This window comes from Megascapheus bottae, chromosome 26 (assembly GCF_031878675.1).
Source record: "Megascapheus bottae isolate mThoBot1 chromosome 26, mThoBot2.hap1, whole genome shotgun sequence".
In the NCBI taxonomy this organism is placed as follows: Eukaryota; Metazoa; Chordata; class Mammalia; order Rodentia; family Geomyidae; genus Megascapheus; species Megascapheus bottae.
Genome location: NC_143534.1, coordinates 4,783,995 through 4,797,930, shown reverse-complemented (window position 1 = coordinate 4,797,930; position 13,936 = coordinate 4,783,995). Strand labels below are relative to the sequence as shown.

Sequence of the window (13,936 nt, the reverse complement as noted above, 5' to 3'; positions counted from 1 at the left end):
CGCTGACTCCTGACTTCCTTGTTCCATGGAAAACTCCCCACAGGGAATGGTGCACTCCTACTCGCCCTGGCCTAACCTACTTTAGACCAAATCCGCTCCAACACAGGTCACAACATCACAAGTCACGGTCCGGTCCTGTACTTGGTGCTTTGACACACCAACAATACACCTAGTTAATCCTCTGGCATTATTCGATTTCAACCAAAGCTGACAGCTCTGTGTGGGCACAGTTTTAGGGAAGTTGTTGTGAAGCCAACAGCCACAGAAGGACAAGGCAGGTCCGCTCTCCTCCACCGCCAGGGAGAAGGGAGAAGCCCTCGGCAACCGGCAGGCTTCAATGTCATCTGTGGAGGTCATGACAGCAGAAGCAACAAGAGCCCAGGAGCTCAGGACCTTTCACAGTGTGTGCGTGTGCGTGTGCATGTGGGTGTGTCCCTGGGCTTGAACTCAAGGTCTAGGCCAGGCCCAGTCCCTGAGTGTCTGTGGGTAAGGCACTTCCAGCTTTTTGATGGTTACGTGGAGAGAAGCATTTCACACTTCCCTGCCTGGGCTGGCTTTGAACAGTGCCCCTCAGATCTCCACCTCTTGAGAAGCTAGGATTACAGGCCCGAGCCTCTGCACCTGCCTTCTTGTACAACTTGGCCTGAACTGTAAGGAGACTGTCTGAGCTCTATGTATGACATGGGTAGTGGCGGGGACCATGACAGGTAGAACACGTAAAGAAACTGGCCTAAGACATTTCCAATAAAAGACAGTGCTCATCTGTGTACTTACGAACATTACTCAAGACATACCCTAGCCGGGGTGTGTGGGGAAGACCTAGGACATCTGATCCGACCTCAACGATGACTGTTGAACAACCTTTAGACGCACAGTAAATGTGAAGGGGGGTTAGGGTTAGGACCACAAAAATGGCGGTTTGGTGGTAAGGAGATGAGCAGGCGACCTGCTCTATGATTCACTCCTGTCTATCTTTATTATTCACCATGACTATCTTTAGTTAGAAGTAGTTGGTGACTTGATGTTCAGATACACAGAATATGATGGAACCTCAGAGCGGTGTCTGAGTGAGATGCAAAGAGTCATGGGGAGGGGGGAATGACAGAAGTCTAAGCCAGGAATAGGTGGGGTGGATGCAATGGATGAAAGAGGAGGAGGGAGGGAGCAGGGAAACAGGCCAGCACCCATGTGCCCTGCTGTTCTGTTGGACAGAACACCCTCCTTCACCTTCACGCCCTCCTCCCGCTGTGAACCCAGCACAGAACACCCGAGTGACCAAGGGAGTGAGTGCCACCAGTTCTGAGCTCAAAGGTAGGGGTTGGAAAAGGCTTTTGGTTTTGTCACCAGCCTGGCACTTGTCCCTTTGTCATATCTAGAAACAAAACAAGGATTATGCTGGTAAAGGAAGGAAATCTATAAAGAAAAGGAAAAGGATGCTACTAAATCAATGAATCAAAGGATTCATTATGGCTACTTTAAGGCGAGTCCAACATAAGAAAGCCAGACTGTGTCAAAGCATGGAAGAGACCCTGGGGCCACTGAAGCCACAGGGGAAGAGTGTCTCAGCAGTAACAACAGACGCTGCCCTCCTGAGCAACCTTCTTCTACACACATTAGATACATCCACAATCTCATGATTAAAACACCAAGATGAGCCGCCCAAAGGGTCAGAATTATCCCCAGCCCTTTTCCACGGTACAGAAAAGAAAGACAAGCTCTTTACAAATGGCTGGGATGGATCCATTCCAAATTGTTACAAGTTCCCTCTTAAAGAGGAAAGATGGACTGAGTTAATCCTACGTATGTAAACAGCAATGAAAATGGTTCTTTTAAAAACTGCAGCACAACCTCCAATAGGATATTAAACTCATGTATTGAACTAAAAACAAGGAGACATCTGTTTTTCTGCAGCCATGACAGCAGTGCCAGGCTGACTTACTGACTCTTCCCGCCCTGGGCTGGATCCGTCTGGAACCCAGGCAGCCAGTCTGTCCTGAACATGGCCTTTCCACAAAGCAGCTGCTGTTCTCCTACTCATCACTTCCAAGAAGGAAAAGTCTTGGTAGGCTTTCAAGGAGGGAAAAAAAAAAAATCTACTTTAAGATAAATACAAAAGAAAACAACAAGCCTATGAGATAGGACAGAATAGCTTATCCACCAGCCTTTCCCAAGGACTCAGCACATATCACACGTAGTCCTGGTCCAGATGGGAAGTTCCACAGCCAGACAACCAGAACAGCTCAGCCTCAAGGGCCAGGTTTCTACCAGAAACGCCAGTGTCTTCAGACTAATACACTTTGCACTAGAGAAACATCAACAACAACAAAATAAAATCCTTTGCTAGCAATTAGTACCTTTAAATGGGTTTTGGTCCATCAGTGACATGAAAAACTCTAGACTTAAAAAACTAGTCTCCCTAGGCTATTGCTTCTGTTTCTCTGGAGAATTCTAATGCAATAACACAGAGAACAAATCTGGCTTATTACCTCAAAAGAAAGGCCAAATGTCCTCCACTGTGGGAGATATTAATTAGATGAAGTCTGGTAGACAGAGATCTCGTGACATCATAATGTCACAGGACACAATGACCAATAACAGAAGACACACAGCCAATAGCACAAATGCGAAACAATGAAACTGGAGAAAGCACTTAAAGTACATCAAAGATTAAACCTTCACTTATCATCTGACTCACCCCCTCCTCCACAATGATTTCAAACTAAATAAAAGTTGTATGTTGGAGCCGGGAGCCTGGGGGAGGCTTTCCTTGTCTGTCTTGGGGTGCCTGCTGGGTGTCAGCCTGGCTTCACATAGCACATGTCAGAAACCGTTTCCCTTCTTAACCAGGAGACCACCATAAGTGTCTCAAAACACAGATGATTCTGTCCCTGTGGGTGAGTCCCTCCTTCTCCTGGGATGGTGAACCAGGGGACAGACTGTGCACACAGTTTGCTGAGACATGCTATCTCTGTTAAGAGATAACCAAAGTAACTCCCTTCCTTCCCTTCAAGGCCCCAGATGCCCCACAGAGCCAGCATCACCACAGAGGCCATGACTCACTCACAAAGGCAGTTCTACATGGCTACCGGCAGACAAGGCAAGGGTCCAGAGGTCATGACAACTGCATGGTTTCCCTGGAACACTCAGAGAGACCAAGGTGGTAGTGAATTGGAAAGGGAGAGAGGCAGAGAGACATACAGACACAGAGCCTCACGCCACTTCAGTGTGCACACACATGCATGTTCTGTAGCAGAGAAGAAAAAAGTACTGAGCGTGTTCAGATGAAAGATCCTGTGTGCAGATGTGAAGGCAACGAGGGGAGGGGGGAGGCAGGAGGGGGAAGAGGGAAGAGAGGAGGAGGGAGATGGCTGGGCACAACTATGCTAAAGGGGTTCATTCCAAATCAGTGAGCAGAAGGATGAAAGCCATCAGGGCCACAGCCCAGTAATGGAAATTCACAAGGGCAATTTGACCTTCACGTGAGCCAAAACTGCAGCCTGGAAGTAGCTGAGAACCAATGTCCTCTGAACTGTGCGTCGGAATGGTTTAGAACCATTGTTCTGAAATTATTCCAATCAGATGAATTCCACCATACAACCACAGTTTAATTAAACGAAGCAAAGCCAAACGGGGGAGAAGGCCTCTTTCCAACAAGGGGTAAGCAAATGGCTACAAAGACGAATGAGCAAAGGGTTGCTTCACAGGAGGGAATGGTGGCTTAGCAAAGGGAGGGGTACAGTCAGCTCTCAGGGGTCCCTGCTTTGCTGGGCTGGGCTGGAGGTGGAAGTGACTCCCCACATCCGCTGTGATGATCCTGAGCCAGGGCTCACGCCTGGGGATCACAGCAGTGATCCCCAAACAAGTGAGGAATGTTTACATGTTAGCACTGAACTCATGAGGTTATGATCGCCGAAAAATGGGGGCTCACCTAAATCTCCCTGTATGCAGGAACCCCAGAAGCTAAAGTAGTCATAACGTAACCACAGAGTGGAGGAAAAAAAAAAAAAAAGAGCAAGCAAAATCTGTTTATATGTGCTTGTTGTTGTTTCTGTGGTTTGCTTGAGGCAGGGTCTTACTAGGTAGACCTTGAACTCAGATCCTCCTGCTGAGGTGTGTACCCCCATGCCAGACAGGTACAATTTTTATAATGTATGTGTTCCTTTCTAGTCTCTTCAGGTGCAAAGCTGAGAGGAATCAGATCTGAATACGAGTGCTTATTCAGAAAGTATTTTTGTTTTAACAAATGAATACTTTCTGTTTTTAAAGCTAGCTCTGTTACATTTTAGAGATGGAAAAAAAGTAAATATTGGTTTGCCTCCCGGTTCTTGAAATGAAGCAAGGGGTGAAACTACATCAATACCTTTCTCTTCATAGACTACTTATTTCTCAGCTGCCAGGACCTCAGCAGCTGCATACAAAGCCACAGTCTTCCTTGTCAAGCTAAGAGGGGAGCAGATAAGATAGCAGGCAAGTGGTTTGTCTTTTCCCATAATCCCAGCTCTTTCTCCCCACAAGCCCCCTTTTCTCTTAGTTACTCAAAATCAGCCCTCATTAGACTCGGCCACACCCCTCCACGGGAATGAGAATTGTCTGGCATGACAAATCAGAGGCAGGAAGTTAGATAGCAGAGTGACTTTTGTGCTCTTATCTCCTTGCTCCCCCTCACTTCCTCCAGTGCTCCTCACAGCAGCGGGCAGGGGCAGGCTCCTCCTGAAGACAGCCCGGCAAGCCAGTGGCTCAGAGCAAGTGGCTGAGTCAGAGAAACGCAGGCAGGAAGCACACACTGACCTCATAGATGAAGTACACCTTGGCTCCCACGTAAATTCCCATGCGCACCACAGCGCGGACAGCGGCGTTCATACCTGCAAACGGAGAGGGGGCCAGGATTACTGAGGAGCGCAGCAGAACATGCCATTTCCTAGGGCAAAGAATGACAAGGATACACACCTGCAATACTGATGCAAGCATTCAGAACTACATACATGCCAGGCACTGGGAGCTCACGCCTGTAATCCTAGCTGTTCATGAAGCTGAGATCTGAGGACTGAGGTTTGAAGCCAGCTCAGGCAGAAAAGTCAGTGGGAGACTATTATCTTCAAAAAACCGACAACATCGAAAAGGGCCTAAGCGGAGCTGTGGCTCAAGTGGTACACTAGCCTTGAGCACAAAAGTTCAGTGACAATGCCCAAGCCCTGAGTTCAAGCCCCAGGACCAGTACCAAAAAATAAAACAAATAAAAATGAAAAAAATGCATTTCATAGAAAGCAGAGCCCCCTAGCCATCCTAGGGGTGCAGGGTTACCGTATGAGAGAACCCGCAGCAGCCTTGGTTCTGATTACTACTTCTGACTGGTATATGGTATAGAGTTTTAGATATCTCCAATTGACCACCACAAACAACACAGTCAGCCAGAGGATGGCGGCTCAGGCCTGTAATCCTAGCTACTCAGAAAGCTGAGAGGGGAGGACAGGAAGGCAGACAGGGCAAATGAATCCCAGATTCTTATTTCCAAAGAATCAGCAAGACACTGCAAGTATAGACAGACAGACAGACCAACAAACCGACAGAGACAGACAGATGGGGGAGGAGAAAACATCTGTGGGTCTATGAGTGAAGACATGAAAAACGGATCATTTTATCACCAGCTATCAGTAGAAAAAAGGTAATTGTTTGAAACACATAACAAATTGTGCCATTTCGTTACAAAACAATTAACCAGCCTATAAATAATCATGTCTATTTTTTTAAACCATCCAGTGTACTTACTTGTAGATTTATAGGCATATTCTAGTTACCACAAATGAGGGAAATCATGCACCTTATGTTTTTTTAGGGTCTGGATTATTTTACTTAATATTTTGTCCAAGCCTTTCCATATCTTATGAATGATACAATATCATTCTTTCTGATGGGGGAGTAGAATACCATTATTTTCTCAATCCATTCATCCACTGCAGGGCTTGTAGGTTGATTCCATGTTGGCTATGGTAAACAATTCTGCAATGAACATGGTTGTACTGGTAGCTTTAGTGTTTGTTTGTTTGTTTTAGCACTGTTTGTGTTCTATTGGATAAATGCCAAGGCGTGGAACTGTACTCTAAAATGGGACTGGACTTCCCAACTCACGGGCGACCTCAACCCTGTAAACTGGGCTTGAAATCTCTCACAGACAATCTCAGTAAGGACTCACAATCCAGGGGCAAGCCCTGTGGTGGGCACCGTTTTCTGGGAATCCAGGTGAGGAGCAGGTGGGTATGCTTTCAGAAACATATAGCTAGTACAAAAGCAGCCAATCGGGAATTGAGGCTGATTCAGGGTTGCTAATGATAAACCAAAACCTGCCTGACAACCACCTGGGGAAAGGGGTCTATAAAAGAGTGAAGAAATAACAAAAGAATGAGAAATGGTTAGTCCATGAATCAACGAAAAGCGGGAGAAAATCCTGGCACCTCTGCCTCCACTTCACATCTATTAATGTTCTAAGCTAATCTCACCACAGTCACCTTTCGATTGTCTTGGGTTTCAGGAAGGAAGGGACAAGACAGTATCATTTATGATACGGACTAAAACTACGCCTAAGGAGTAGCAGTGATTTGCAGGACACACTGTCCCCTAAATGAAGATAATTACCAATAATGACCAGACTGCAACGCTGGAGGCAGAGAAGTAATTTCCTGGGAGCTAGAATGCTCCCCTCAAGTGATAAGTAGATAGATAATACAGTCATAACTTCTCCAGAACTGGAAAAAATAGAACTGAGATAATGGCCAGCCAAGCCCTTACTGGAACTCTTAATTCTTCCATCCCCTTCCCCTAATGCCTCTTCTATTGAAACCTAATGGCCAAGTTTATTCCCAGAAGCTGGCTCACTGACCACTAGATGGATCCTCTTCTGCATGGCTTGTCTAGGGTATGCAATCTTCCCCCTGCCTTATCCTTTTCCCAACTTTTCTATTACTTTCACTATGCTTGTGCCACGCCTGAATTCTTCTCACATGAAAACTGTGGTTGATTAGCTGTGCTAAATTTCCAATAACAACATTTCTCCTTGGATCTTGACAAATCCCTCTGACAGCTGTACTACATACTGGACAGAATGAATGAAGCCATATTTCTTCCCTCTTGCCTGTGTTTTTACAACCAACTTATAATTAGCTTCTTCATTTGTAAAGGTAATTAAAGGTAAAAACTACATAATACTTGGTCCACTGCTTGAAAAACTTTCTGTATGTCGCTTCCCATTTGCTCTTGTGCTCAATATTTCAACCTTCTCATGAGCCAGAGTCAAAACAAGACATACTTAATCCCTAACTCCCAAAACAATGCATCAAGTGTGTTACCAGAGCAGTTAGGGCAGCTAAACATCCTCAGTCCTCTAGTCTGACAAGAGAAGAATTCAGGCAAGATTTGAGCATAAAGGTGTTAGGTTTATGAGAAAAGAAGCATGGCAGAGAAAGATAAGGCACAGCCACTCCAGGAAAAGACAGCGCTACCAACCATCTGTGCCATCTTGAGCAATCTTCCTTGTTTATTGAAGAGCCTTGGGTAAAACAGTGACGACTAGATGGCTTTTTGATTGATGGATCTCCTTTCTGATCCCTGGAAAATTGTGACACCAAAGACTGATTGTCCTGTCTCTATTTTCTCATTCTTTTGTTATTTCTTCACTCTTTTATAGACCCCTTTCCCCAGGTGGTTGTCAGGCAGGTTTTGGTTTATCATTAGCAACCCTGAATCAGCCTCAATTCCCGGATTGGCTGCTTTTGTACTAGCTATATGCTTCTGCAAGCATACACACCTGCTCCTCACCTGGATTCCCAGGTGTGTGGAAGAGAACTCAGCGGGGAGCTTTGTGCCATTAGGGAGGGAAAGTGTTTCTCTACTTGAGCCTCACCATCTGCTCTGCCTGCACTCTTCCCTGAAGAGGACTCTTCCCCTAGGCTCCAGAACCCAACTTACCAGCTTGCTCAGACTCTCTTGTACCCCTTGCAGAACTCTCTCAGGTGGGGGCGGAGAGAAGATAAAAGGGGGGAGTGGGAGGAGAGAGAGAGATCCCCTGAACATGCAACCCATTATTTTTCATAGGAACCCATCTTTGGGGTCATTCCTTCACTTGTGTTTTGGTTTTGGTAGACTGACCTGGGAACTGGATCAGTGTTCATAAGGTTTTGGTGGGAAAATGTAACCTTCCTAGCCTGGGAGAATCTTAAGAGTTGGAAATTAACTTCCACATTCTTTGCCAAAAATCTAATCCCCAGTCCTCAGGGAAGGTAGTCTTGTTATGGGAAACAAGAACAAATGTTAGAGACAAGGAAGAAGCAGTGAAAGTGGAAAATACATGATAGTCTTTAAATTGTATTTTAAAATGTTAACACTTGAGGCAAAAAGGCTGGTTACCCGGATTTGATCGTAATATTATACACATCTCCAGAATAACTCCTACAAGTCAAGTATCAACATCATATGTCATTTATAAAGTGAAATTAAAATACAAGAAAATACCAACCAGCAAAATGATTTTGGCTCAGCCTTTTACCATCCATCTCCTCTAAAGAGTGTAATAACTTTGAGTTAACCCTGGAGACCCATCACACGGGTTTACTATGGCCAGTAGTTAATATTCCTTCCTGAATAGTAAAGTCAGATCACTCATTCCTCCTACTGGTTTCTCAGAAAAGAAACTGAAAGCAGGAACTACTCTGGCCCCCAGAGCTGTTTCTAAAGCAGCCTCTTTAAATAATGCAGGTCTGGAAGTGGCAGAGATCCCACAGGGATTTCAAATTTCCTTATGGTTCCCAACTACAGCCTCTCCAAACTTGCTAACTGTCTAAACTACCCAGCCATGGTTAAAGTCAGGGACAATTTTAGTTAAGTCAAACCTGTAAAGGGGTCTTCCTTATTCCATCCATCCCATACACATCAGACAAGGGTCTACACCTTTACTGGCCCAATGGGAAGACCTGACTCTTGCTGCAGGCAGGGGAGACCAACCAAGACATTGTACCAGCAGGCACCAATGGCCCATGCTCATGCCCATGATCCTAGCTATTCAGGAGGCTGAGATCTGAGGATCATGGTCCCAAGTATGCCCCGGCAGGAAGACATGTAAGACTCTTACCCCCGGGCCTGGGAGTTTGGCCTAATGGTAGAGTGCTTGTCTGGCATGCACAAAGACCTGGGTTTGATACCTCGGTACCACATACATAGATAAAGCCAGAAGTGGTGCTGTGGCTTAAGTGGTAGAGCTCTAGCCTTGAGAAAAACCCAAGAGCAGTGCTAAGGCCCTGAGCTCAAGCCCAGGACTGGTGGGAAAAAAAAAAAAAAAAGACTCATCTCTAATTAACCAATAGAAGTCTGGAAGTGGAACTGTCAGGTGGTATGGTAGACGGTTATAACCTTGAATGGAAAAAGCCAAAGGACAGCATTCAGGCAGGCCCTGAGTCCTGAGTTCAAGCCCGTGTACCAGAACAGAAAGCAAATCAACAGGATAAGCAAACAAATGACACCCAGTAGAATGGGAGCTTTAGCTCCATGGTAAAGCGCTAGCTGAGCAATCAATGGCAGAGCCCTGAGGATAAATAAATTATACTCACATGTTAAAAGGGCATTTATGCTAAGGACAAAATTGACAAGCCAAGTAGGGCTGGGGGCCTGAGGACATGGAGATAATGAACGGAGAACCGGGAGCAGCAAGGTGTGAGGAAAGAACTGAATGCAGAAGGTCAGGGAGGTTAGCCAAAGGAACATCTGGAAAATACTCCAGGGGGTGAGACATGAGCGTGCCCGGAGTGTGATGCCTCCGCATGCTCTCAGAGCACTGGCATAAATGTGCACAGAGGCATCTTGTAAATCTAGGTGGAAAGCCACCTGAGAACACTTCATCGGGGTAGCTTCTGGCCATGTGAGTCTGTCCAGAGAAGGACTGGGCATGTTAGGACTCAGTGGAGCTGGAAAAATAATTTAAAATATCATGCTAAGTTAGGTGCAGTGCCTCACACTTGTAATCCTAGCTACTCAGGAGGCTGAGATCTGAGGATCAAGGTTCAAAGACAGCCCAGGCACTCAAGATCCAAGACTCTTATCTCCAATTAACCACTAGAACAGCAGCGCTGTAGCTCACGGGGAGGACAGTAGCCTTGAGCTGAAGAGCTTAGAGACAGCACCCAGGCCTAGAGTCCAAGCCCTATGACCAACCAAAAAAAAATACTAATAATTAATATACCAATTGTTATGCTTTGAAGTCAGGGGTCAGAGAAGTGGCTATGAGATCAACTGAGTTTACCACCAGTGGCTAACACCTGTAATAGTAGCTACTCAGAAGGCTGAGATGTGAGGATCATGGTTTGATGCCAGCCTGGATTGCCAAAGTATGTGAAACTTTTATTTCCAATTAACTACCAAAAAGCTAACTGTAGAGCTGTGGCTCGAGTGATAGAGGGCCAGCCTCGGGCACAGCACGCAGACTCTAAACCCCAGGGCTAGCACCAAAGAATGAAAAACACAAAATGACTAGCTGGGTATGGTATCACACTCCTGCAATCCAAGCCGCTCCAGAGGCAAGGGGGCTTAAGAGAATAAAGCCAGGCCTGGCAATGGTAGAAGAGTATCTATCTCAAAAACCCAAGGGCAGGGGCATGCTACAGCAAACACAGGCCCGGACTGAGAAGCCTGCACGTCTGGCAACACCAACTAATATCAGGGTCCTCGCTGATGGCTGGGTAATGCTCCACTGCAGGCGAAGGAATTAATTTCCTATGGATGAGTGGTGTATGGGTTTTTGTTGTTGTTGCTACTATAACCGTTACTGTAAAAAGTACCTTTTGGAGCTAGGCACCAGTAACTCCTGCCTGAATCCCAGAGGTACAGAATCAGGAGGCACAGATCTGAGGATGACCATTGGAAAGTCCAATCTACCAAACCCCAGAAGTGAGAGGTACAGCACAAGTCTTCAGTGAGAAAGAACTAAAATGAGAACACCCAGGCCTGAGTTCAAGACCCAGTACTCCTTGTGTACACACACACACAACACACACACACACACACACACACACACACACACACACACACACACACACAAAGTATCTTCTTACCAGTCTATCTGTATCTATCCCTTTCACTTAGTCTTTCTTCCTCTCCGAGCTCCTTCTCATCCCACGCCCCCGTATGCACAAATCCCACTGGTGCCCAAGCCTCTCCAGGGGCATGCCTGTGGGCAGACAGACATGCCATCTCAAGCCCCAGCTCTATCTGCTCACACTCCATGAGCTGAGCAGTCAGATCCTCAGGAACCCCCAAACGCAAGCTCTCCACCTCACTTTAGGAAGCCTTTATCAGAGGTGCCCAGAGATCTGCACACAGCTTCTCGGTTCACACAAGGTAAATTCAAAGTCCTCCCCTGACCACTGCCTCACCCAGGGCCAGATCCTCCGGCCCCTAAAGGACTCCACACCCTGGCCTTCAGCTCTTCCCCAGCACTCCGCTCACCAGGTGAAGTTTCCTGGGACTTGTCCTAGAAACAGCAGCCCTTTGCCCCAGGCCAGCTTCCTTCCTAAGTGGCTATAAAAGGTTAGAGAAGGTGACTAATGAGGCCTCAGGGGTTAGAGATGGTGGGACTCCCAGAATTCCTGCCTTCTTTTTTCTCTCTGGGTTTCACTTCTGTTTCTCTTGGGCCTCAAAGTAAAGGTTTTCAAAGAAGAGGGATGGGTAAGAGAATACAGATCCCAGCTGTTTCATTTTGTCAAAGCAAAAAGACCCTATCACCCATTCACAGAGAGCAGAGCCAGGCCCCAGGACCTATAAATAAGTCTCTCAAGGGTCAGTATTTTGCTCTGCCATGCTCTGTTTCTTCTCCCGATCTAGACAAGCACAATTACAGGAGTTGGGAAGAAAGTACAAGGGGGCAAGAAAGTGCTGCCAGAGAATAGGTGTTGGGGACACCAAGTAAAAATACACCAGTCAAAAGCTTGCTGGAAAGAGTAACTAAAAAAAAAAAAAAATGACTCAACTCCTTCCTTAACAAAACCATCTGCTCCTCTGCAGAGAGGCAATTTCAACACAGTCATAATTAGCAGTGGGTGTACACTTTTCTATCTCCGTGTCTGTCTTGCTACCTTGCCTTCAGAGTTCTAATCTGAATGGCATTGGACAACCGGAAATTAATATAGCCCATGTTTTATAACCCTAGCTCCCTCTGATTTTTTTTAAAAGGTTTGATTTCTCTTTCAAACGTTTTTAGGGGCCATTAGTGGTGGCTCACATCTATAATCCCAGCTACTCAGAAGGCGCAGGTAGCAGGATCACAGTTTGAAGCCAGTGCTTGGCAAGACCCTGCATGTAAACACCAGAAGGCCAACCCCCCAAAGGCGTTCATTTCTCTGTAACCAAAGAGGAAAACATGCTTCCTCTTCTTTTTTCCTTTTTGACAACATATCTAGCATCTAAGGATCTTGTGAATGTTACACAAAAAGTTGTCGTCATAGTATTCATAATGCAAGTTATACAAGGGCTCTGTAATTCTCCCATGCTGCTCCCTGGACTCCATACATTTTTGGCTGGATTATTTGACAGTGAAGAGATCCCACTAGAGCACTGGTAAGAAGACTTCCAGGACAGCAGAGGGGCCTGGAACTTCGGGAGGCCCAGTGGCATCCATGTCCTCTTCCACCTTCCTGGGTTCAGGCAAACACAACCCAAACAAAACTCCACCGTGCTGTCAGTCACCCCTGAAACCCTACAGGAACTGGCTCCAAGACCTCTTATGTACAAAACCCACTGCTCAAGTCCCTCCTAGAAAATGAGGTGGAGATTTTCTATGGATACAGAGCCTCCAGGGTGGTTGAAATTACCTTTAGGCTGCTTATAAGATGTTCTATAAACTGGTGATACATTGTATCAACTAGGAAATAATGACATGGGGGAGAAACAAAGTCCTTATTTAGGACTGATATCATTTTATTTGTTTAATGCCAGTCTTGGGGCCTAAACTCAGGACCTCGGTGCTATCTCTTAACCTCTCTGCTCAAAACTAGCACTTTACCACTGGAGCCTCAGCTCTACTTCCATCTAGGTTAGTAGTTTTTACTGGAGTCTTGAGTGTCATGGACTTTCCTCTGTAGGTTGGCTTCAAAGCGCAATGATCAGATCCCAGCCTCCTGAGTAGCCAGGATTACAGGTGTGAGCCACACATACCTGGCTTGCTGTTCATTTTAAAATTACTTTTGTATCGTTATTACACAGAGGGGTTACAGTATCCTAAGTCAGGTAATGAGTCCATTTCTTTTTGAATAATGTCACTTCATCCTTCACTCTCTCCCTTGGTGCATTATTATTATTCTTACTATTATTATTTGCCAGTCCCGAGGCTTGAACTCAGGGACCTGGGCACTGTCCTTGGGCTTTCTCAAGGCTAGAGCTCTACCACTTGAGCCACAGCACCACTTCTGGCTTTCTCTGTGTATGTAGTGCTGAGGAATTGAATTCAGGCCTTCGTGCATGTTAGGGAAGCACTAGGCCATACTCCCGCTCCATTGATGCCTTTTTTTTTTTTAATTTTAAATACATATATTTTCAACCTCTGTTTGACTTGATTAGACCTTCCAATTCAGGACACACGACGGTGTAAAATGAACCTCCTGGGCTAGGCGACTGGCTCAGGTCTATAGTCCCAGACAATTCTGATACCTGCTTCAAAATGTCTCACCTTAAAAGCACGGGACGTCCCACATAGGGCTCTAGGATGATTAAAATGTCCTTGTAATTAGCGAGGCTTGAATCTACCTAAATGATCCCAAGAAATCAAAATAACAGCTGTGCCTCTAGTCACCTGTCATTCTCCAGAGGTGATGCAGGAGGGGGCAGGGGAAAATCTCTGCATATATGGCACCTACTTTGCAAGCTGCTGGACACTTCAGTTCCACTGGGGAACTCTTCTGAGGGA

General features: G+C 46.0%; 1 protein-coding gene across 1 annotated transcript in view; it reads right to left on the bottom strand.

Moving 5' to 3' along the window:
* The window catches only part of Pfkp (phosphofructokinase, platelet), a 43,866-nt gene that overhangs the window by 26,593 nt on the left and 3,337 nt on the right, over window positions 1–13,936 (bottom strand). The window contains exon 2 of the mRNA XM_090318810.1: window positions 4,789–4,862. Within this exon, the coding sequence (XP_090174936.1) occupies window positions 4,789–4,862 (74 nt within the window). The remainder of the gene's footprint in view (window positions 1–4,788; window positions 4,863–13,936) is intronic.